Source organism: Varanus komodoensis, unplaced genomic scaffold (genome assembly GCF_004798865.1).
Source record: "Varanus komodoensis strain SLA01 unplaced genomic scaffold, ASM479886v1 scaffold6_2, whole genome shotgun sequence".
Classification (NCBI taxonomy): Eukaryota; Metazoa; Chordata; class Lepidosauria; order Squamata; family Varanidae; genus Varanus; species Varanus komodoensis.
The window spans coordinates 19,906,429-19,930,661 of NW_025336346.1; the positions used below are offsets into that span (position 1 = coordinate 19,906,429).

The 24,233-nt window shown below is 45.1% G+C and overlaps 1 protein-coding gene across 4 annotated transcripts in view; it reads left to right on the forward strand.

Moving 5' to 3' along the window:
* PLXNA1 (plexin A1) overlaps positions 1 to 23,865 on the forward strand; it is a 342,839-nt gene extending 318,974 nt beyond the window's left edge. For all 4 annotated transcript variants that reach the window (XM_044451657.1, XM_044451658.1, XM_044451659.1 and 1 more), the window contains 2 exons: positions 182 to 332; positions 14,991 to 23,865. In XM_044451657.1, the coding sequence (XP_044307592.1) occupies positions 182 to 332; positions 14,991 to 15,086 (247 nt within the window). In that variant the 3' untranslated portion in view covers positions 15,087 to 23,865. The remainder of the gene's footprint in view (positions 1 to 181; positions 333 to 14,990) is intronic.
* The last annotated feature ends 368 nt before the right edge of the window (positions 23,866 to 24,233 follow it).

Consider the following 24,233-nt stretch of genomic DNA (forward strand, 5'->3'; position numbering starts at 1 on the left):
ATGGCAAGACCATTGAAGCTGATCCCATAATACCCCCTTGCTCCAATGTAATCAATAGCTTTATTGTAATAAATCCAGAGGTCTGTTGGTTCTGTTTCTTTTAAGTGCCCAGATTTGTCCTTCCTCCCCTCACTTCTCTGTTTCCAACCACGTGATCTGTCTCTCCTGCTTCCTGCTGTAGATATTATGCAGATATTGCTAAAATGCCAGCAATCAGCGACCAAGACATGAGCGCCTACCTGGCGGAGCAGTCACGGTTACACCTGAGCCAGTTCAACAGTATGAGTGCGCTGCACGAGATCTACTCATACATCACCAAGTACAAGGACGAGGTAAGGGGCAGCAGGGCCTTTAGGTACAGCTTTCAGGTGGCTATTTATGCAAAATCCTCCTTCCCCATCTTCTGGCCAAAGAGAAATAGAAGAAATGCAGGATAGGAGGAATTCTTGGTTGGTTGGGATGGAAGTGAAGGAGGTGCTTCCTGAAGTCACCTTCCCCCAGAGTTTATGCTGAATACCTTTGTGTGCAATGGTACAGTATGTGTGTGGTGGTGGGGGAAGGAACACCATTGACTAGGTGATGAACGATCACAGAAAAATACCGTATCTATTGGCATATAAGATGACCCTTGAAACCAAAAATAGCAAAGCAATAACTTATACTCCTGGCATATGACAAACATCAGAAAAACAGCCCAAAGTACTGACCTTGTCTTACTTGTGCATTGCTTTGTATGCCAATATATATGGTACCTTGGAATAGATGTGTTCCTTGGGGTTTTGAGATCTGCTGCCACCAGGCAAAATTATTTTGGAAATGGTTGCGTGACTGTAATTGGGTATAGCAGTTGCAGGCTAGAGTCTCCTTGTTCACTGGAGAGCTGCTACATTTCTTACTTTGGGCACAGCACCCTACTCAGAAAGAGAGCACCTGATGGCCATACGTTGCCCTGGAACATCTCCCATGCGGAGACAGAAGCAACTGTATTTGTGTGTGTCAAAAGCAGTCCAGCAGTTCCTTGATTTTGTAATGTGTAAAAGTAGCAGACAAAGGATTAGAGAGACATGTTGAGTGGTTCACTCTCCACTGATGAAAGGTTCACGCTGGAATTCACTTGCCAACTATCATACGATTTGCTTGCCAGCTGTCAACATGTTGCCTTTCCTTTGCTATCAGTGTGTGATGTGAACATGAGTGTTTGGAACCCGTTTCTGGTTCAGCCCATTTCATAGTGAGAAAACAGCCTTATGAAAGAACTAGTGATCTCTGCAGACCTTCAGCCTAGTCACGCATTTCTTGAGATACCAAGAATGCAGAAGAAACATGTATAGGGGAGAATGCATGGAAAGGAGAGGGACTATGCTCTTCTCATTGCTTCTGATTCAGCTCTGCAAGCCCACTCCATTCCTTCCGGGGCCTCTCCACCTGCATTGCTGGATTTGCAAGATTTTAGAGCCCATGGGGTAGGTGAAATTAGAAACTAGCATGGGAGGCATGAAGGACATTTGCAAGGGGTAAATGAGGTGGTGTGGAGGAAAGATCAGTAACCTCCCATCCTCCAGTTTCCTCTGTTAATGCTTTATTGCATTAGAGTTACCAGGTGGAAACACAGTTCCCTTTTAGTGTTTAGTTCTGTCCTCACACACTCCAGTTACCTGCCCGGGATCCAGCAAGTTATTCTATTTTCATGCTTCCACCTGTCTTCCCTTCCCTTCCCCCATGTTGCTATCTGAATTGTCCAAGGTAAATGAACACAGGCAAATCTTTTTAAACAAATGACATGTTTTTCCTCTCCAATAAGAAATAATAATACACAAAATCGAAATTCATCATAACAAATGAGCCAATATGTAGCAGGTAAATAAGGAAAGAGTGAACCAAATCATGTTAAGCATACACACATTGTTAAACAAATTCATCAAATAGCAAAAGAAAAGAAAGATAATTTATGGGAAATGTTCCCTTTTGCCCCGTATAATCAGCTTATGAACATAAACCTGTCGGGAACTGTCGAAGCACAGTGAAGAATAGGAGGCAGCACCCTCTGTTTGCGTAGTTCCCCTTCCCTTGCGCTGGGTAATGCTGGCGGGCCCATGCGCGGGGGACCTCCCATGCCATCCGGGGTCTGTGGTGGTGCAGGTGCGGGTAGCATTTGCAGTCACAAGAGAGTCCCGTCATTCAGCCTGTTAAGTTTTAAGAGTGGTTAAAAACCCATCTGCCATAATTGGCACAAACTCCATAAAGTACTTTTAGAACACATTCTCCACAATCCTTTATTAAAGCAATAAAATATATCACTCTAATAAAAATATATGTAATAGGATCGCATGGAGTTTATTGCCCATCTGAAAGGCGATGAGCGCTGTGGGAGGGGGACAGTGGCTTGTATAAGGCAATAAAAGGCCTTTAGACAAGAGTTTGCTAAACAACTGTGTATTCTTACCTAAGCAAAGATACAAAGTAGTTTGTTTTGAGAGCTGGTAGGAGAAGCTTCTCTGGGTGGCCCAGCAGTGTACATTCTTAATTGGGAGGGGAGGGAATAGTCTTGTAGGCAGAGGCTAAGATAGTGTAAAGGGGTGGATCCAACAGATCACATAAATGAAGTCTGCAGATATTCATTATTGACTAAACAGGGCGCACCACTGACGTCTTCTAAAAGCTGTCATGTTGCACTGCCATGGATTTGCTGAATCGCTTTGGAACAAGGTACTCTGTTCTGCCAAAGGGCTTCCTTTCAGTCTTTTGGTGGAACATGCACAAGCTATCGTATCAGTTGCCTTATAGGGGATACCATCACGCTTTAGTTAACGAAGTAGTCATTTTAAAAGTGTTCTAAGCATAAGAATTGACAAAGCGTTAGTGCAGCTGGGGAACAGCTAGATCAAAAAAAGCTGGTCAGTGAAAACTGATCATTAGTTTTTTATGCCTGCTTCCGGCCAGTGGGGTTCAAGGTGGGTAACAATAATGAGGTGCAAAGTAAAATAAAACCTGTGTTAAAATATGACGTCAAAATTGAATCAGTTAAGAACACAATGGGAGAAGACATAGCCAAGACCCGATCGGTTATGTCCCCTTCTGCACCTTACATGCCAGGCTTGTGCATTCATGCACAAGATCCATGCACTGTACCAGTTCACATAGTGGCTTATTTAAATCATGGTGCCTGCCAGGTGCAATTTGCGTAATCACTGCCTGGGTGAGGCTTGTTGTATCATCAAAATCTGTGTGGTGTGGCTTTTTGGAGGAGAAACAACACTCAAATAACCCATGGGCTGCTGTAGGGTTAGTGAAGGGTTGCTTTCTCCTCCAACAAGTCATGCCACCCAGGTTCAGATAGCACAACAAGCCAGGCAATGAGAGCGGGAATGGGGCACACCCCCTGATTTTGATCACGCAACCAGGGTCAGTGGCTAAGCTCTGACCGCATGCATTTTGCAGGTCATACCCAATAATTTTCATTAGCAGAGGCCTGGAGTTGCTTTAGATGTGCAGCTCAATGATCCAGCTTAGCTCTAGCAGACTTTCTTCCAGGTCAGGATCTTGTGCTGCTGAACATAAGAAATGCCATACTGGATCAGACCAAGGGTCCAGTAACCTAGTCCAGTATTCAGCTCATACCATGGGCAACCATCTGCTCAAAGGATCCCAAAGGCGGAATATGAGTGCAGCAACAACTGGTGTACAAAGGTATACCACACTCTGGTATCCTACAGCTCTGCCCTCTCCCACCCTTATTCTCTAGCCAACGCTAATTGATGAGTGTGCAAGTTTTACCAATCTTTGACGAATATTAACGTGCAGGGCTGTTTTCTACTCTCTGTTTTTTCCTTCATAAGAATGAACTCTTGTTAACCATACATGGTACGAGGTTTAACTAAAATAGCACTTTCTGCACAACAGATAAAAGTTCTGAAGGTTTCACTGCTAGATTTTCTGAAACATCATGTTGCTTTAGGAAATTTTTATGTATCAAGTGCTTCAGGATACAAGAATGACATGCAGGATTTCTCCTGCACTGTAAAAGTACAGTGCCTATATTCAGATAATGTGTATGAGTTGAGTGTGGCTGGTTGTTGAAAAGTGGGTTGTCATGAACTCAGCTAACTCAGCACTAACAAGCCATGACATCTTAACCTCAAGCAACCCATGAAGAAAATCCAATGTTTGCTGTTGGGTTGTAAACTGTGGGTTGTTCATTGTGCTTATTTCAGGTGGGTTCAGACAGTACAATAACCTTCAATTCAACAACAGCCCATGGTTCAGCAACAACTCACACTCAACCACTGAGTGTGGATTATTGTGTCTTCTGAATCCAGTCAATATAAAGTTAGAAATATAGATATATGAGGAATTTGTTTCAGTTTGGTTTTGAAAATTATTTGCCCAGTTTGCACACCCCAGGCCAAACAAAGACCAGGGATACTCTTCAGCTGAAGTCCATTCAACTTTCTTGTGCAATTATCAAACTGCATTTGGTTATATCTGTACTTTTGAAAAATGCATACAAATACACTTAAATCAATGGGAGAAGAATGCATATATTTCAGAGATGTATGATTGATACGTAAATTGGAAAAATAGGCATGGGTTTTCATATGTAAAGGAAAGGTCAAAACTTGTGATCTAATGGGGACTCAAGTTGGAATGAGCTGAGATGGAATTTGGATAACTTCAGTGAGCTCAAGTTTTGCTGATTTGCCCATTCTTAGATAGAAAACAAGCAACTGGTGCCTTTTTCATTTCTAGGCCTAAGCCCAGGCCTTTTCTCACTACCATTAAAGAGAAGGCAGACTGTTCCACTGAAGTCGCCAGCCCTTGTAGCAGTCTGATGATCGCCTATTCCAACACACTGGCTGTGCTCCACTGAAGCAATCCATATGCATAAAGAGCCATGGCATCTCACTCATAGAGCTCCAAGAACTGGAGTTGCACATGAGCACAGGGCTGGTACTCAAAGAGCCACTTTTAATGTATCTGTCTGCACCTCGAAGAGAACATCCCAAAGCTGTTTGCAGACCCTGTGATGCCTTAGTCTTAATTGTGAACTAGGTAGACTATGCCAAAGACGACCAATTCCTCTTCCTCGGGTGTCACTGTATTTCTTCGTTGTGGCCTCTGTGCATCACATATATGGGTTCTGCGCCTGCGCAGTGCCTTTGGCCGGAAGATTAACCGCTAATGGATTTTGGCGGGAAACTCCGCTCCCCCTCCCCCCTACTATTATATAAGGAGCGGAGTATCCGTCATTTTCCAGTCTTTGCGACCGCTGTTCGTTGTGCCTCGTGTCGCTTCGCCCTCACTTAGATCATTACTTACCTCTCACTTGTTGAAAAAATTCCCTTTTTTCTTACCCAGTTAGTATTTCCTTGTTCGTGTTACTGTTAGTATTTTCACTTAGTTCTCGCTTTTCACTTTTCTCTCTCGTTCCTAAAAAAAAAACAAAAAACCCAAAAATATTATTCTCCCGCTTTAGTATCCCCTTCTCTTCTTTTTCTACGATGGCGCAACGGGCGGCATTCCACAAGTGCGGGAAGTGCGGCTCCAAAATGCCCACCGCGGACCCGCATGACCTGTGCCTCCTTTGCCTGGGGGAAGGGCACAGGACAAATAAATGCGGCCACTGCTTGGCCTTCTCCAAACAGGCGAGGAAGAATCAGGAGAAATGCCTCCGCAAGCTCTTGTGGGACCAGGCTCCCCTCCAATCAGACCGGCTGGTGGCTAAGCCTCCCACAACTGTGGCTCCACCCGAAGGCCGTCCAACTTCGGCCAATCTGCCACAGCGCCCGTCCTCTTCCTCCATTGCTCCGCCCTCACACCCTTCTGAAGAAGGTGCTTCTAGTATGGCCGATCAGCCTGTTTCCCTACCATGGAAACAAAAGGAGAAAAGGAAGCACAGTGACCCGGAAAAGCATCCTGTGCATAAGAAGGCCGAAAAGGATAAGGCTGGCAAGCCGGTTAAGAAACAGAGGAATCCCGAGCATACAAAGCATCGCCACTCGGGTTCGGCGACCTCCTCGATCCCGGCTCTGGTCACGGAACCGACCCCCTTGATACCGAACCATCCAGGCGGCTATGAGGGTCACTCCACCGGGCTCACTGCACCGACCGGCAGCCGAACTCCTTCAGGACCCATGGCGTGGTTCGATCTCGGATGGTGAAATAATAGATTCTCCACCGAGAGCTTGGTCGCCAACATCAATGCCGCCCGTCCCTCTGGATACCGACATCGCCATCTCTCCTCAGAGAAGCCATAAGAGCCGTTCTTTGGATGCCAGATCTGATGACCGGTACCAATCCCGATACTCGTCCGCTCCGAGACGGGAAGAGTACCAATCCGTGGCCTATTATCCAGTTTCCAGAGGACGATCCTCACCACCAGCTCCTCGGGATCGTTTTCATTCTACACCCAGAGATGCCCCGATGGCTCCATCTAGAGAGAGCGGCAGATCGGGGTCACCAGGAGATTCCTCTTCCAGTGCCCCACCTCCTTACTGGATGGAATCAGACGAATCCAAGGTTGACTCAACTTCGCCAGATGCAGCGGTTACTTCGCAAGGCCCAGGGTCATCTGAAGAACTGTACATCTCCTTCACCGAGTTAATTGCCAGGCTGGTGAAGTCGCTCAACATCGAAGCCCACCAACAACCGGGACCGAGCACTGACCATTTTTATGATGTGGTCAGGGGCGAACAATCCACCTCCATCGCTTTACCATTTGTAACGACTCTGCGGCAAACAGTAACTCAGCCATGGGACCTCCCGGCCCACCCACAACCAACTTCACGTAAACATGAGTCCATGTATTGGGTTCGGGAGGGGGACATTCCGTTCCTCCTCCGCCACCCCAAGCCGAACTCAGTTGTTGTGGAATCTTCTCAGGGCTGGGAAGCACGAGGACACACCTCGCCTCGCGATAAGGAGGGAAGAAAAGTTGACTCCCTCACGTGCCGGGTATACACGGCTTCTGGCCTCGGATTACAAATTTCAAATTACGAGGTGACCTTGGCGCGCTATCAATATTTCCTTATGCAGTGCCTAGACACTATCATTGCCACCTTCCCAGGCAACCAGGGCGAGCTGCCAAAAACCTTTGTTAAGGAAGCTATGCAAGTGGCGGTGCAACAACTTTCTACAGCCAGGCACCATGTTGATACTGATTCGAGGTCGCTCGTCGGTCCCATTTCTCTCTGCAGACACACCTGGTTGCGTAATTGCAATTTCCCAGAAGAAATGAAGCGGAGAATTGAGGAGATGCTGTTCGACGGATCCGGTCTCTTCAATGCAAAGACGGATAGCAAACTAAAAAAGATCCACGAATCCAGAAAGACGGCCTGTCATATGGAACTGCAATTCCAGCCTCGCCGTAAGTGGTCATGGTCCCGCCCGCAATACGGCCAACAATACCAGCCTCGGCAACAACAACCACACCAACGCCAGCAATGCCGCAGACAGCAGCCGTCCCAGCGCTTCCAGCAGGGCCGCCACTGCTTTGACACGGATAGGCGTCAGCGCTGATGGGGCGGGCAAGCCTTTCCTCTCCTCCCAATTTCACCCTCCCCCCTCTCATTTGGGGACTGACTGAAAAGTCGGCTCCCCACTTGGGAGTCCATTACATCTGACAGGTGGGTGTTATCCATCATCCAGCACGGATATAGAATTGAATTCGACATTGTTCCATCACCGAATCCTATCTGGTTTACACCGACCTCCTCGGTACTGTTGGATGAGATTCGCCAACTCCTTGCTAAAGGAGCTGTTCATCGCTTATCGTTATTGGAAGGACTCCACGGATTCTATTCCAGATATTTTACGGTCCGGAAACGAGATGGGGGTCTCCAACCGATATTGGACTTGAGAGCTCTCAATAGATTCATAACACCAAAGAAGTTTCAGTTGACCACACTCCAAAATATCCTTCCCTTGCTGGGGAGAGGGGATTGGTTCATGTCGCTGGATTTGAAGGATGCCTGTTTTCATATTTCGATACATCTACGTCATAGGCACTTCCTTCGTTTTGCGGTAGCCTCTGAAATCTACGAATTCAAGGTGTTACCGTTTGGATTAGCCACTGCACCAAGAGTTTTTACGAAATGTATGGCTCCTGTCTGCACACACCTTCGACTACATGGAATTCAGATATACCCGTATCTTGATGACTGATTGTTGGTTCCGAGACTAAAGCAGGACTTTCGTCTGCTGTTGAGATTATGTGTGCTCTATTACAAGACCTTGGACTCTGCATTAATCAACAGAAGTCTTCTCCCTGCACAGATGATCAACTGTATCGGAGCCCAGCTGGATTCTACGTGACAAGAGCCTTTCTTCCTCAAGACAGACAACATGCTATCGCTCGGCGCATCTCTCGGATTCGATGAGAAAGGACTGTTCCTGCCCAATCTATCCAGAGCCTGTTGGGACACATGGCTGCATTCATCGCCGTGGTTCCACATGCCAAACTCATACTACGCCTTCTTCACTTATTCTTCAACTGGATGTTTCGACCACAGAGAAATCCACCTACCAAATGGATTCGGCTCCCATCCTCCGTTCTACAGTCCCTGTTATGGTGGACAGAACCAGCCAATTTAAATGTTGGTGTCCCGTTTCAACCTCAGTACCCTACAGTGACTCTCGGTACCGACACATCTCTTCTGGGATGGGGAGCCATTTGCTCCGACCTCCATACCCAGAGGGTTTGGAGTCACCGCGATTCCAGGAACCACATCAACTTCCTGGAACTTCTTGCTGTTTTCAAAGCCCTGCAGTCATTCAAGGATGTACTTCTTCACCAGGTTGTCCAGGTGACTTTGGACAACATGGCTACAGTCTTTTATTTGAACAAACAAGGGGGAACTTGGTCCCCGAAACTAGCCCCTCTGTCGATGCAAATTTGGGAGTGGTGCATACCAAGAGGTATCACTCTTCTAGCAGTACATCTTGCAGGCACAGACAATGTAGAAGCAGATCTCTTCGCACAAACTGTTTCACCTCTGGGGTCCACCAGACATAGACCTGTTTGCCCCCCAACAGAACAGGTGTACGTGAACTATTGCTCCAGAGCGGGGATAGGACAGGGGTCGTCCAGGGACGCTTTAATGATTCCCTGGAACGACATGACCTTTTACGCTTTCCCACCGATTCCCCTCATCATGAGAGTGTTCGCAAAGATTATTCATGAAGGGGCCACAGGGTTACTGATAACCCCCTGGTGGCCATGCCAGCCATGGTTCTCAACTCTCCTTCATATCTCTCGGGAGGATTTTCTTCACCTACCTCTTCTTCCTTATCTCATTACCCAGAGGGAAGGCACGATCCGACACCCAGACCTGTTGTCACTGAAACTAACTGCCTGGAGGATCCTATAACTGTACGTGCTGCACCAGTGTCGACGCCACCTGCAATCCCTGCTACCTCTGCCTCACAAACCTTACATCCAGATCTGCAATATATTCTCAACTCTGCATTAAGGTCATCCACTGGAAAGTCCTATGCAGCGAAATGGCATAGATTCTCTATCTTTGCCAAATCTCACTCGTTTCCAGTGTCATTGGCGTCGGTACAGCAGATTCTTCAATTCCTTTTCGAATTGCACCAGTCTGGACTTAAACCTTCTTCCATAAAAGTATATACAGCAGCAATTTCTTATTACCATGGAGCTGTACAAGGTTTCTCTTTTTTTTCTCAACCTTTGATTAAAAGATTTTTGAGAGAACTGGGTAACCTCCATCCAATAATCAGGCCGCTAATGCCCACTTGGAGTCTTTCAGTAGTTTTACAGGCACTGACACGGCCCCCTTTCGAGCCCATGGCGACAGTTGATCTACACCTTGTCTCATGGAAGACTGCTTTCCTCGTAGCAGTTACTTCAGCCTGTAGATCTTCTGAGCTTTGTGCCCTTAGGGTAGACCCCCCTTTTCTGAATTTTCATAAGGAAAAGGTAGTTCTTCCTAAGATCGCTACTTCGTTCCACATGCATCAAGAGATCGTTTTACTGGCATTCTTTCCAACTCCTTCAAATCTGATAGGGAGGTCTCTGCATATGCTGGATGTTCGTCGTTGCCTAGCTTTTTATAGGTCCAGGACTGAGTCTGTTCGACACTCTAATAGACTTTGTTAAATACTCAGAGCACATCCGGGGCTATCGGGTCACTTCCCAACGACTTTCCAAATGGATAGTAAATGCAATTGCTCTGTCTTACCAGTTGGCTAAATTGGACTTACCATCTACTCCAAGAGGTCATTCTACAAGGGCTGTTGCTGCTTCCTCAGCCTTTGCATCGGGAGTCCCGATGGAAGACGTCTGCAGAGCTGCCACTTGGGCTACCCCGTGTACCTTTGCCAGACACTATAGACTTGATGTTTGTGCCAGATGAGATTGCTCTTTTGGCAGGGCTGTTCTTTCTTCTATTCTTCGTTGATGACACCTCCCTCCTCCAGTTGGGTAAGTTTGTTATTCTACCCATATGTGTGATGCGCAGAGGCCACGACGAAGAAGAGCAGGTTGCTTACCTGTAACTGATGTTCTTCGAGTGGCCATCTGTGCAGTCACACAACCCACCCACCAACCCTGCTTGGTGTCATGGGTGGTCCGACTTTCTTCTCTCCGATGCTAGGATCTCTTTAGCTATTTGTCGTACCACTGAAGTTTTAGTTTTTTTCCATATTGACAATAACTTTATTAAGGGAGCGAACATCGGGTCTTTCAAAGACTAGAAAATGGTGGATACTCCACTCCTTATATAATACTAGGGGGGAGGGGGAGCGGAGTTTCCCGCCAAAAACCGTTAGCTGTTAATCTTCCGGCCAAAGGCACTGCGCAGGCACAGAACCCATATGTGTGACTGCACAGATGGCCACTCGAAGAACATCAGTTACAGGTAAGCAACCTGCTCTTTTCAGACCCTAGTGCAGGCACCAAAGGAATCTGGGCTTCTCACCTCCTTCTGGCATCAACCAGCAATAAGGGCCTCCTAGCTTGGCTGGGGCAGTGTAGGCATTTGCCCGCAAGGGGCTGACAGACGGGCCTCCTTTGCTCTTCCACTCTCTGCACACCAGAGAACAATACAGCCACAGTTAAATGAAATAATACACAGAGAGTAATTACTATTTCTTACAAATAAAACTGCAAGCAACTTTTTTGTCCTATCCTGCCAAAAATCTGGAAGGTTGCTGTGGAACCCAGATATGAACTCCCTGATAAAAATGGCAGGAGCAAGTCTTCATAATGAAGAAGCAAGTGTGAGATCTTTTCGCCAGGAATAACGTCTTGTCCCTGTTGTATAAGCAGAACGTTAACTTCCACAGGGCCCTACTCGTCAGCAGAGTTGTACTGCTTCTCAGCAAGGTGCCTGCCCTGTGCGTTAGACCAAAAGTCATCAGAGAGCTCAGACCAGAGGTGACACCCCCAAAGAGCGGTTACTAGAGACATTTTCATAGCAACCATCTGCCCTGGCTTCCAGCTCCCAGCATTCTCTTTCATTAGTATTACAAATCAGCAAGGCCTTAAAAGCAGAAATCAATAACAAGGCACGTGCTGCATGGTTAGAAAGTATAATCTTAATGAGCTGGATGTAGGATGAGTTGCTGTTTCTTGCTGTTCCTGGTTAACTGCTGCCTGGCATCTGTTGAATACACATCCCTAGCCCACTCTAAAAGCACTGCCTATGTGTTCACAGCTCTCAGGAACTTCTTTTATTATTTGTAATGGGATTAATAAATAGCAGCTGTTCCCTTTGTTTGTTTTCATTCATTAAACACAATTACATGCAGCCCGATTGCACCCTCTTTGATGCAAAATGGGAGAGAATAATTTTTCCTGTTGTTCAGTGCTATAATATGCTGTCATTGGCGCTGAATGAAAATCATAATTAATTTTCATTTGGGTTTTTGCATTTTCCTAATCACGGCAGTCCCAGCTCCTTAAAGCAGGTGACAGACGTGCCTCTCTCGCTCTCGGTGTCTCTGCTCCCTTAGTTTCCCTCTTGCTGTGTTGCACCCAGAGGGGCAACATGGAAACAGAAGTTCACACAAAAGCAAAGCAGGTTGTGAATCTGACAGCACTCGCAAACTTTCCCGATAACTTCCTTCTTGAATCAGGAGGGGGAGGCATTGGAAAGTATGGATAGAATTCTTGTTTCCTTTGTTTTCTGGCTCCACTCCCTTTAAGACTGTAACTTTTGTTACTGCCAACCTAATTTGTTGCTTATGTTTACATTCAAAACTTTGGCGCCACCTAGTGGTCTCTGTAGTTGGTGACAAGAAGCAGTGCTCTGGAAAAACTCTTGGGACATATGTGCACAACTGACCTCCACTCGGCCTGGGCTGTCCCCGTACAGAATTTCAGCAGGCCCAGTGCCTGTACCAGGGAGGCCATGGAATCACCATTCCTGTGTGTACAGTTGTTGGGAAAACAGGATATCTTTCATCCGGGCACGGGATTGGGCTGCTGAGCCCTGGTTCGTTGGGCATTCAGTGACTCTCTGGCAATTCGCCTCTGCATAATCTGCGTGGAGCTTTTCCGTGTTTCGGCACCCGTGGGGCCCTGAGCTGCAGCTCTGTGTACCTTGCACTGCTGCACTTGCAGCACGTTCAGCGCAGGAGACCCGTAGGGTGCCACAGCTGCTTTTAATCAAAGGAAGCTGATTTCCATATTAAGGAATTACCTGTAGGGCTAGTGATGGACCTTTCCTACCTCCTAATAGTCAGTCTATTAATTACATAAGAGTTTGTTTCCAATTACACAAACAGTGAAATGGTTAATCAAGTCCCCTTTGATGGATGCCTTGACATTTAATTGGAAAGGGAAATCCACCTTGCACTCACAACAAACTTAGCTGCTTTAATGGGATTTCTGATGGGTTTGCATTTTAATCATCTGCTCTTCATTTGGCAGAGCACGTGAAAGGAGGCAGGGCCTTGCTCAACAAACCCCAGTGATGGGAGCATCTTGTTTTACGGTCCACGTTCTCAGCCCCTTTCACTAGAATCCTAATGCCATATCCTACACCTAGTCTTCTTTGAGAGGCCTGCTCACATCCCTATGTTCATATAATCTGAGTAGTTAACAAATGTCAAAGAATGAGTTTTTTCTAGATGTTTTCTCCCAAAATTGCACCCAAATGGTGACATGGGGTGATTCTGTGAAAAGGACTAGAATGCAGAATGTGTTTTGGATCTTCAGGGGCTTTATTCTTGAAAGAAATGAAAGGTGCTGATTTTATGAATGCCCCCAGCATTCTTTGATTCTCTTTTATCTGACACCCTCAGTAAAGACACAGCCCTGTTAAATACTAGAAGAGTTTTCTCCTCCTGTCACTGAAACATCAGTAAGTTTTGGTCAGGGTTGAGAAATGGGTGGCCTTCCAGATGTTGGACTACAAAACCCATCAGATCTAGCCAGCATAGCTAAAGGTGAAGAATCATTGGAGCTGCAGTCCAAGAACTGGAAGACCTCATGTTCCCCATCCTCCAGTGTTGTGCAACTTCCAATATTGTGAAGGCAATGTGTGAATAACAATGCTGAGGCAGACCTTGCTAAGGCTGTGTGTTGCATCAGTTTGTACTGGCCCCATGGTTTTTGGTTCATCAGCATTTTCTATAGCTCTGCCCAGCAACCAGTGGCAAAGACTGGTGAAGAATGAAACTGTGTCGGTAATGAGGCACAGAGATGGATAGGATCCAATTCTGTTCAGGATTAACTGGAAGCAGGATTTACCGTACAATGTTTTTTCAGTCAGGACTACATGTATGGAAGTAAACAACATGCACTGTTTTCGACACAGATTTAAAGATGGTGACTAACAATTTCTAGTTGTGAGAAATAATTAGATACTGTACTTTGATATCTCTGATTTAAAAGCAAAGTAGTTCCGCACACAGGCTGATTTCAGTTAGCTATTACTAAGGGTAAGACTTCTCTTTGACTTGCACTGTCGGAATATTTCTTCTTCATTTTGAGAAGAGATTCCACAGGTTTCCTAGGAAATTATCCCACAGAGTGATATATTTAATTCCCAGAGGTGATGCCAGTTAAGAAATATTCCCTCATGCTCCTTTACCCTGAGGGCAAAATTAGATGATGTTGAAGAAACATTTGAATCCCAGCACCCTTGTATATATTTTCTTTATAATGCTAATATAATTTGTGGCAAGCACTTGCAAAAGAAAAGCACTAGGCTCAGTGCTTTCCCAACCCATTGCTTACCTCATGTGCATCTCGCTCTGCCACCACAGTAGTCTAAACTTTTCACCGAACTCTGAAACCAGGAGTAAGCCAGATGGTGGGGCAAAGTAGGCCCGCAGTTGTAACAAGGACCTTCTGCTTTCCTGTTGCCCTGAGAAGTACCAGGATAGGACCACACATTTGTTCACATAAAATCTTGTTCCAGCCTGAATTCCTGCTGCTATTGCAGGACTCCCTTCCTCTGTTTCTGATGTTCAAGAGCATAGCTCATCTTGGGATTCTTCTCTGCTTGATATTTATTTATTTGATATACAACCCACCCCATTAGCCAGTAAGACTCTCTGGGTGGGTTACAGGATTATAAAATATACAATAAAAATCAGTAAAATTAGCATTAATAATGCAACAGTAAAATCCTACAGTCACCCCCCCCCAGCCCTTCTTTACAGAGGGGCTTCATTGTCTCTTTGGTGGGATTTTAATGCTGAGGTGGTTGACATGCAGCCTTCACATTGATGAGCCACACCTTCCTCTGGTGCGGCCCCCACCACTGAAATTTGGTGGCACACCAGTTGCCAAAAAAACAAAAAACCAGCAACAAACTGTTATGGAGGCTTAAAAGGGACAAATCAAGCTTGAAAACAAGTTAAATTGATCCCTTTTAAGCCTCTGTAGTAATTTAAAATTTAATGGTTCAGGGCAATCTCTTCCGGCTTTCTTTTCTAGAATGCCCTTTGCAGAAAGTGTTTCAAATTACAGCAAAATCTTCCTTTACTAACAATTTCCTCCATGTTCTTTTCCTTGCCAGATTTTAGCTGCTTTAGAGAAGGATGAACAGGCCCGACGGCAACGGCTGCGGAGTAAGTTGGAGCAGGCAATTGACACAATGGCCCTGAGCAGCTGAAAGGGCCGAGACCACACTGCAGACTTCCCTAGCAGTGGAGACTAGAGAGAGGGCAAGCAAATCGTGGCAGCAAAGGAAGCGAGCAGGAGTAGACGGGGGCCTAGCACAGAACCGTGCACAGAGTTTGCTGCGTCCTGGAACCCTTTACACCAATGAGCAAGAACAACAAAGCAACCCTTAAACCATCATCATGAAAAATAGAACGAACCTGTCTAAAGACCTTTTGGAAGGAGCAACGTGGCAAAGAACCTGAAGGTCCCCAGGAGATGCGCAAGGACGGCCAGGAAAAAGAGCTCCAGCTTGGCCGCACTGCCCCCTCTCCCCCACCAAGGCCTGTCCCAGATCTGGCAGTGGAAGGTTGGGGGATGCACTAACTTTAGGACAGCGTTTTTACATTATGGTTTTCCTGTAGCAGGCGGGTGGGCAGGCTTATGATTTTTCATTCTGTTCTTGCTTCCCTTCCCACCTTGCCTGGACACTTTGGCTCTTTATCTTCCTTTCCTTTCTCTCTCTGGCCTCCTGCCTCTAGTGTTAACTGCTATATTTGCACAATTTCCAAAAATTGGGTTTTTTTTAAAAAAAGTAAAAGCATAGGGATGAGGGAGGTTCTAAATTTTCAAACAAACACTGCAGGTTTTTGTTTTGCTTTGTTTACTTGGTTGGGATAGAAATGGGATTAATGGGACTATGAGGATGTCCCACTATCTTTGGTTCTTCCTACATTTTGCCCTGTGCCATGTTTTGTTTGAATGTTTTTAGCACAGGCCAAAAGAGAAGCCCATGTTTTGGATGCTGCTTAAGAGGGTGCTGGAGGTATAGACACAAGAAGGCAAAGAACTTCAAAAAGTAGGGATTGCCATGTGTAGCGATTCACAAAGGGAGATCTTTCCCATTTGATATGACAGGCCTAGTAAATTACTTTGTAGGAAGAGGTACACTTAAAAAGAACACTTCGAGCTTTGCCTTTTTATACATAAGTCTGGATGAGCTATTTATAAGTTGAATTTAGCAGCCCTTTTGAAGCTCTCCTTGCCCCATCCGCCTTGTATGCCCCTTGCTCATTTGTAAGTTTTCCACTTGACATAGCAGAACTTTCAAATCAGCATTTGATCCTAAGAGGCACTGTGTAGACGGTGGGGCTGCCCATTTGAACCGATTCCCAGTATTCTCTCTTCCATTGTCAAGAAAAGCTCTTTTGGACATAAGCCTATGCATGTTTCAACCTGCCGGCAGTCATGGGCCCTTTTTCTGCCTAGACCTGCATAGGATTGTGGCTTTACTAGCAAATGCAGTAGTAGGCGATTGGGTCTGGGCCATGCAAGAGCTCTGCATCTGCCTGTATTGGCTCTGTTGTCCCTCCGCATTCCCACGGCACTGGCACTCTGCAGCAGTGTCGGCCCTGGGCAAGAGAAATCACCAGGGCAGTCTTCATCCAAAGAGATGAGGAACAAAGGATGATCCGGCATGGAGTTGCAGGATAGCACTTACAGGAACAGCACGTACTGGGTTGCCCCCACCTTTTTCTTTTCCTACAGTTGGATGTGTGCATGAACACATGTCTCACTAGAATATTTAATTTATACATTATCCCATTTTCAGCAAAACGCCGTGCATCTGCACAAGCAAGCAGGGACGAAGGCAAGAGAAATGGTGTCTTGTAATGAAAGTCGTCTTCACCTTCAACAAAACCCGAGTTAGAAATAGTTGCAACGGATTTGGGGGCAGGGGGTTGGCTAATGAGAAAAGGGGAGCAGGTGCAAAGGGAGTGTGCATCCTCAGTTGCATGGCAAGGGGTCAGTATCTCTCTTGTGCTGGCGTGTGGCAGCAGCCGTGATCCTCAAGTGGAGAGATTAAATCCTTACATCCTGCCAAGAATCTGTGAGTTAGGGTGGACAACTTGTGGCCCTCCAGATGCTCTGACTTACAACTCCCATTATCTGTCATCACTGGCTATCCTGGCTAGGCTGATGGGAGTTGTAGGCCGCAAGTTGCCCATCCTCATTTTAACCAATCTTCAGTGAAACACAAAGTTGTTATCCATAGCATGTTTTGCTACCTTGGTTCCTGACCTCTCTAGGCAGTAGAGAAATTAAAATCTCAGTTGGAATGGGACAACATTGTCCACTTCCATCTGATGAAGGTACTACAGCTAGTAGAAGAGAATGTAGAGGCTGCTCCTGTAATTGGAGTCCTACATCGGTTCTCTGCTATTTGGTCCAACGCAAAGGCTTTCTCCTCTTTCCACAATTCTGCTGGTCGCTGGCTGACTATCTGGCTTTGGGCTTCCCTTTGTTAGCAACTGCCATCACTGCATTGCAGGCGGCCAGGGAAAGAGGTGCTCATACAGTGAAAGGGCAGTCTGATGATCTTGGGAACCCGCACATTATCCACGCTGCAGGTGGGTACTTCTGGTGCAGCTAAAGGCAAGTGTTCTCTTATTGCTGCCGTAGTGTCTTGTATTGTGCAGAGATGTTGTGTACACTTTAAGATAGGGTTGGCTCCCACTTGAGTTAGGAGGTGTTCTCACTCTAAAGCAACCCCCAACCCCTGGAAAAGGTCCCTAGAATTTTGTACAGCTGTCACTGCAGCTCTATCTTTGAAATGTGAATTTTGTACTGTAGGAAAGGAGCCTTTTATTTATTAGCAATCTTACAATTTTGAGTGGGAGATGGCATTCAGCATCACAGCACCCCTGCAAAAGAAGTCATCCCCACTCCTGCTCTCAATGTACAAACATATAATTGAAGCTAAGGGAACAAGTGACTTTCCCTAGTTAAACTAGGATTTGATTCGAGGTGTTCAGCCCACGATCGGTATGCTGGCCCTCCGCCATTCTGTTTTAAACTTTCCTGCGCCCATGGATGGTTTATAGATAAATGCATAAAATAAATGTCAAGCACACTAGCAGAGCATTTCTGAGGAACCTGATTTGGGTTTCTAACTCGCATCACTGCTAAAGAACCAGTAAATCTAGCTCCAGCCTGCTGCACAAGAAGTGAGATATGCCAGATCTTCCAAGGGCCTCATCAAGATTTGTCCTGGGGCATCTGTTTCCCTTTGCTTGCCCCTCTCTTTTTTTCATCATCTCTTCATTCCACTCAATCTTTATTCAGACTAACATTGCAATCCTATATATGACTACTCAGAAGTAAGTCCTGTTGCGCTCCATGGGAATTACTTCCAAGCAAGTGTGTTTAGAATTGCAGCATAACACCCTCAGTTGAGTTCTTGATGGATGTAATGCCTTTAATTACTATTTTAGGTGCATCAGTGTGATGAAGCCAGTGCCCTAATTCAACTCAGGTGACCAAATCCACCACGTTTTCAGCCTTCACCCACCCACAACCAATAGACTAAGTCGCTGTCACAGCCTCGGTAATAATGTTCCGAGAAAGGCTGTTGCAGGACAAACCAAGCCTGACACAGCCCATTCCCTTAGAGTGCAAATGAGGGGGGGAGAGAGATGTAATGAAGTTTTGAATTAAAATTTAAAATGTGTGTGCGTGTGCGTGTATATATATATATGTTGTTACAATCTAATTCTTGTGCCCCAGTGGGGCACTGTATAGTTAAACTGAAGGAGATCAAACCAATATAAAATACGGTTTTTACACAAGCAGTGCAAAAATCAAATGGGGAAAATATCGGACATTTCTCACCAAGCAGAACAATCTTTTGTGAAGCCTATATACATCTCAGATTGCTTTGTAATTTTGTTTTTAGCCTTTTTAATTATTTTTTTAATTAAAGAGGAGGAAGAGGAGAAGTCAAGAAGACAATAAAAATAAATCAAAACAAAAAAACCCCTATGGAATTCTGAGATATCTCTGGTTCCATAGGACTGTGGGCTGTTGCATGACTGTGCTAGAGTTTAGTCTGAGTTGATCTTTTTTAAAAAGAAAAATGCAAGTGTTCAATACTAGAGGTTTGTTTAGACCTTTTTATTTTTGAAATTTTGAATTAATTTGTCACTTCTTGTACAAGGGTGGGTGGGGGAAAGAATGTCAATGGTTTATTTCTGGAAAAGGGTACCTTAAAGGACAGCTAAGTGTTGCTGCATACAAAATAGACCACAACATTTCACTGATTCCCCTTCCTTGGGCTTGGTTCAAAGTGTACTTGGGAGCATAAAACTTTACATAATTGACACTATGGAAAGAGGCAGAGGTGGGATCTTTGGGCTTGGTGTAAGAGCAGCTCTAAACTTCCAGGAGCAGGTGACCAGATCTTCCCTCTGTTCTGATTTAATTTGAGCCCACATTCCTTAACGAAGAGCTGTCCACTTAGGCACCTCTTATTTAGGCATCTCAGCAATAACAGTGAGTAACAGTGGGAAAGTTCAATAGGAAAAATAAAACTTTTAAATGTCTTGCCTCAAATAAGCAACTTTCTCTTAGGTTCTCCTTTTACAGTAAAAACACCATAAGGTTGGATAAAATGCCATCAGAGATGGATTAATTTAAAGGACCTTCAGACGTGTCTTGGGATGTACATTCTTCTTGGAAGGCCTCAGTTCATCACACCTCCTCATCCTAAACTACTTACACACCTTGAATCAATGGAGTCATCTACACTGTTCTGCAGCACGGCCATGGGAAAGGAAGCTCTTGAGAAAAACATCCCAGTACAGGGGACTTAAGAAAGGCAACTTTTTCCCCCATGTCTAGGCTTTCTGCCAGGCAGAAAACTTTGGCTGAAATAATTGCAAGTTCACAATTCACATACCAGGATGTAGGATGGATCTGGTTTGAGCATCAGGTCGCTGAGATTGGGTGCCTCCAGGTGTAGGTCTGCCAGCACTATCCACTAAAAAGCAAATGGACAGCAATTCCATCTTCTCCTCCTCAGCAGTTTTTCTACAGTAAGAAAACAAGGCAAAAGAAGTAATGGGAAAACATGGGAGATTTGCAAATAAAAGCCATCTGAGCACACTATAAAATTCCATGAATGGGATGGGATGATGGTGCAATAAAAGTCTCAACTGGAAGCCCTTTCTGGACATGGACACTCAACTCCATGTTGGGTTCTTGCATAGAAACTTGGTTCCATCCCCGCCTCAAGGGCAGGAGCAAGCACGGCGGTGGCAGGGCCTGCGTTAGACACCCAGCAACTATGTTTGCACATGCATGCATGCATAGACGAATAGGATAAATTTGACCATGGAAAGATGGTGTTTTCCCTGGTTTTAGAGGGATGTAGCCCTCTTTTTGTGGAGTGGGGCACAGCTGCCAGTGCAGAAACACAAGTGTGTGTGTGTATGTTTGTGGGGATACCTTTTACGTCTCTTGTACTGCCTTCAGCAATCCTACTTCTGCCACAGAAACGGAGCCAGTGGCTTTGGAGACAATGCCTGAAGCAGGAGAGAAACGCAGTGGCTTTTCCACAGGCAGTGAGAAGTAAATGGTGAGCAGGCAGCAGAGCACAAATGGTCATGATTCTGCTGAAATCAGCAAATGGTTTCTGTGAGAAAATACCTTTCCAGTGTGCTTGCTGATGGGTTCATTTGGAATAGTCCCATGGAATAAGTAGAGAATCTCTTTGTATTCTTGACTATCCTTGGTAGAGCAGTTTTAAACCATTTTTTTCCTTCTACAGGCCCAAGTTTCTTCTACATTAGTTCTCTGGATTTGCTTTTTTTGCTCGCTCATTTCTCATGGAGCAGCCAAATGACATGTTAAATCATTACAAGCCTGTCTTTTCTGTGTGTCCCTTTATTTTGTTTTGCTGCAGACTTGCTTTGTGGCAAAGTTTCTTGGTAGAAAAACGCACCTTTATGACTGGCTTTTCTAGGTGAGCAGCTGGAGTGTTACTGAGGTTTTTAAGAGCTCCTGTGCTGATCATTTATTCTGTTTGTGGGTCTTCCCGTTTTATGGTGCTGTGTTAAACCTGGCTTAAGCATGAGTGGTCAGTTGTCTTTTAATTGTCTCAGTGTGCATTTCTACTGGGAGAAGGCTTCTATCAGTGCCTTCCTCAGACTTTTTTTTTCTTTTACACTGACAGGAGATCATCCATAAAAACTTCTTCCACCTCCCTAAGGGAACAGCAACTGAAACGGGGGCATTCAAGACAGGCTGTTTAAGGGACAATTAATATGCTATTCATCACTAATTGTCATACCTGAACTCATCTGGAAGCAATAAAACAGCCTGAAGGCTACAAAGAGATGAACACTGGAAACCTTTGCTGAATGAGATTTCGTTATAGAGGAGTTTAGTTCACGCTTCTGTGGAATCTCTTAGTTCTGCTTCCAGATCATGGCAGAAATCCAAGGTTTCAGTAGCACTAAAGGGTTCCAGTGTGGAAGCAACTCCGTTTGCTAAGGTTCCACTTTATTCTTCCCCTCCCAATCCATCCTTGGTACGTTGATACCAATATCGATCTATCCCTATTGGGGGAGAAATGTCAGTGGTTATCTTGGAGCATTCCCATGCCCTGTGTGAACAGAAAAAGAAGCATGATTCAAGCAAAACACATGGAAAACTTAATGTGTGAATGGGTGTTGTCAATACAGATAACCATAGTGTGTGTTTTAAGCACCCATGAAGAAGATACTCTTCAAAACCTGTTAGGCCAGTAAAATCTTTACTTCCAAGCACTTTTAAGTTTTTATGCCCCTCCTCCATTTTCTTGTTTTTGAGTCAGGCTTATCTTGGTAATGTATATATGACTAAATGTTCACTTCAGCAGTGGCTTTCTAAGGTGCCTCAGCAAACTGGACATCAATTTCAAAGCTGGAAATGCCTACTGTGGCCAGCCAGACAGCTTTTAGCCTCCGGGTGCTCACCCTACCTATGTTTTGCTAAAGTCTAACTTAATAGCCATCTTTGAGGTCCATATATTTACTGAGTTCCGGACTGGAACAGGTCGAGGGCTGTTTCCTTCTTGCTGTGTTTGTAAATGGCCCAGAAATACCTGCTTGGCTCCTGTTGGGCTAAATGCTGGCCTGGATGGGCATTTGGTCTTAACCCAGCAAAGCAGTTCTTATGCCTCTAACCAGTGCTTCCTTTAGCCTTTCCATGGCCTTTTGCTACGTGCGAAGCTACCCTGTCTTTCCACTTACTTACCTTTAAGGTTGTATCTACATTCTACATTCTGATACAACCTGTGACCGCATCTCTATTACAAGTGTGCTGAACAGTGTGAGAAGAGGTGGGATGTCACTGCTTTCCACAAGTTTAAATATTTTATTAGCACTCTCATCTGGTTTTACATACCTACAAACGCCATCTCAGGATAATAGTGCTGAATGACAGCAGTGCTGACTCCCCTGGTGTTTGTACAGCGTTGCTGGACTTTGAATTTGTGCATTCATATAATTAGCACTAGAGAAGGTCTTTTGATGTCATTTTGATGCTCACATGAGAAAGAAAACTTTTTAAAAGAGTCTGTTAACCCTTTGGGACCGGGTAGGAGTTTACTGAGGCCCCATGATGTCATGGCCTCTAACAACTGATGATTTGACAAAATTAAATAGCAATTAAACCTTAAACATCAAAGTGTAGGATTTAAAATGGCAGGAAGCCTACAGTGAGGAGAGATAGGTGTTTAGAAACAACCTGTAAAGTGGATGTTTTAAAAAAACAGTCTAAAGCAGGACTGAGGACAAACGACCACTTGCTCATTCCCCTTTGCCCAAGTGATGATAGGCATAGATAGCCAAGGCTTCCTAACAGCACCTAATTAGCAGCAGGTGCCTATGTTGGAAAAAGGATTTCTGTTGTCCATTATTGCTTATTTTCTACATTTACAGCCAAGCACCATGACAGACCATTCTCATCCATATTATCTGTAATCCCCTACCAGCAAACAGGATTGCAGTATTAACATCTACATAAAGGCTATTACTTGAGAGTTCCCTACCAAGAGAGACATGTGAATCTATCTTCTGTGCTTTAGGTGCTATTTCAGTTTTTCACATCCATTATTAAAAGCGCTTAATCATACTTCACCACCTCCCTTCTATCCTCAATTCCACATTGCTCATAACCTCAACTAGCGGTGCTGTCTAAAAACATCTCAGGAATAGGATTGAAGGAACACCTGTGTAGAGATGTTGAATGTTTCAGCTTCTGAACAGAGCTAGGCTCAGTGCCATGTACAAGAACCTTGGGTATCCATGGAGTACTCCTTTCCCCATGCCAACTTCATACCTTGGATGGTTTGTGCAAGGCAGCCAGTGTTGGGCCTTCGTTCATCTTCAGACAGGTCAGAGAGGTCAGCGCAAAGCATGTTATGGGTGGACGTGGTACGCTTCTGTTGGACATCCAATTCCAGGAAAGAGTGTGTTCGGGGAGCATCCACAATGTCGTGGAATATGAAGGTTTAGGATGAAAAGCAGACTGGAGAGTGAAGCTAGCAGGTGGTACTCTAAAAAGGATGTTGAACAAGACCTTTCCCCACTGCAGTTTTCCTCTGCTCTGGGCACTTCCATTTCTTAGGTTTAAAATGCATACAGCCTTGCAGGATCCTACCTCTCTCTCTTCCGAAGAATGTCAAGGCCACCATTAGCTGTCCTTTAAGAAAGGGAAAGGGGGCATGGGAGGGGAGGAGGAGAGAAAATAAGAAACAAAGAATTTTAATAGTAAAATTTTAAAAAAGAAAAAATCATGATAACTTTATGTGATTGTTTCAAACTTGAAGCAACTGTGCCAGTGTGGCAGGTCGGCACCCTTTGATTGTGTAAATATCCTGCTATTTCCTATTTTAATGTTCTTCAGATTTAGTACTTGTAAATAAACACACGCATCAAGGAGAGATTAAACATTTTTGCTAAATAGTGTGCCTTGCCTGGCTTTGTGACTATCAACTTTGGTGTGGAGGGAGGGCAAAAAGGGCTTGGCAAGGACATGTACTTCTCACATTTGCTCAGGCTTGGCTGCAGCTCTGCTTGACCCTCACCAAGCACCCTTCCCTTTATCTGAGCCCAAGTGCTCCATTCCCCCACCTCTCACATACAGCATCATGGGCCACATTCCAAGCAGCACTTCCCTCTCAGGAAAACGAAACACTGCTCTCGTCTGAAAATCCAGCCATTGAAGGGCCAGCAGACGAAGATCTGGGTCCTGCTTGACTATTTTACCTGGAACAGTAACTACGTGCATCAACATCCTACTGCTGCACAACACTGGCCTCTATGGAAGCAGCAGT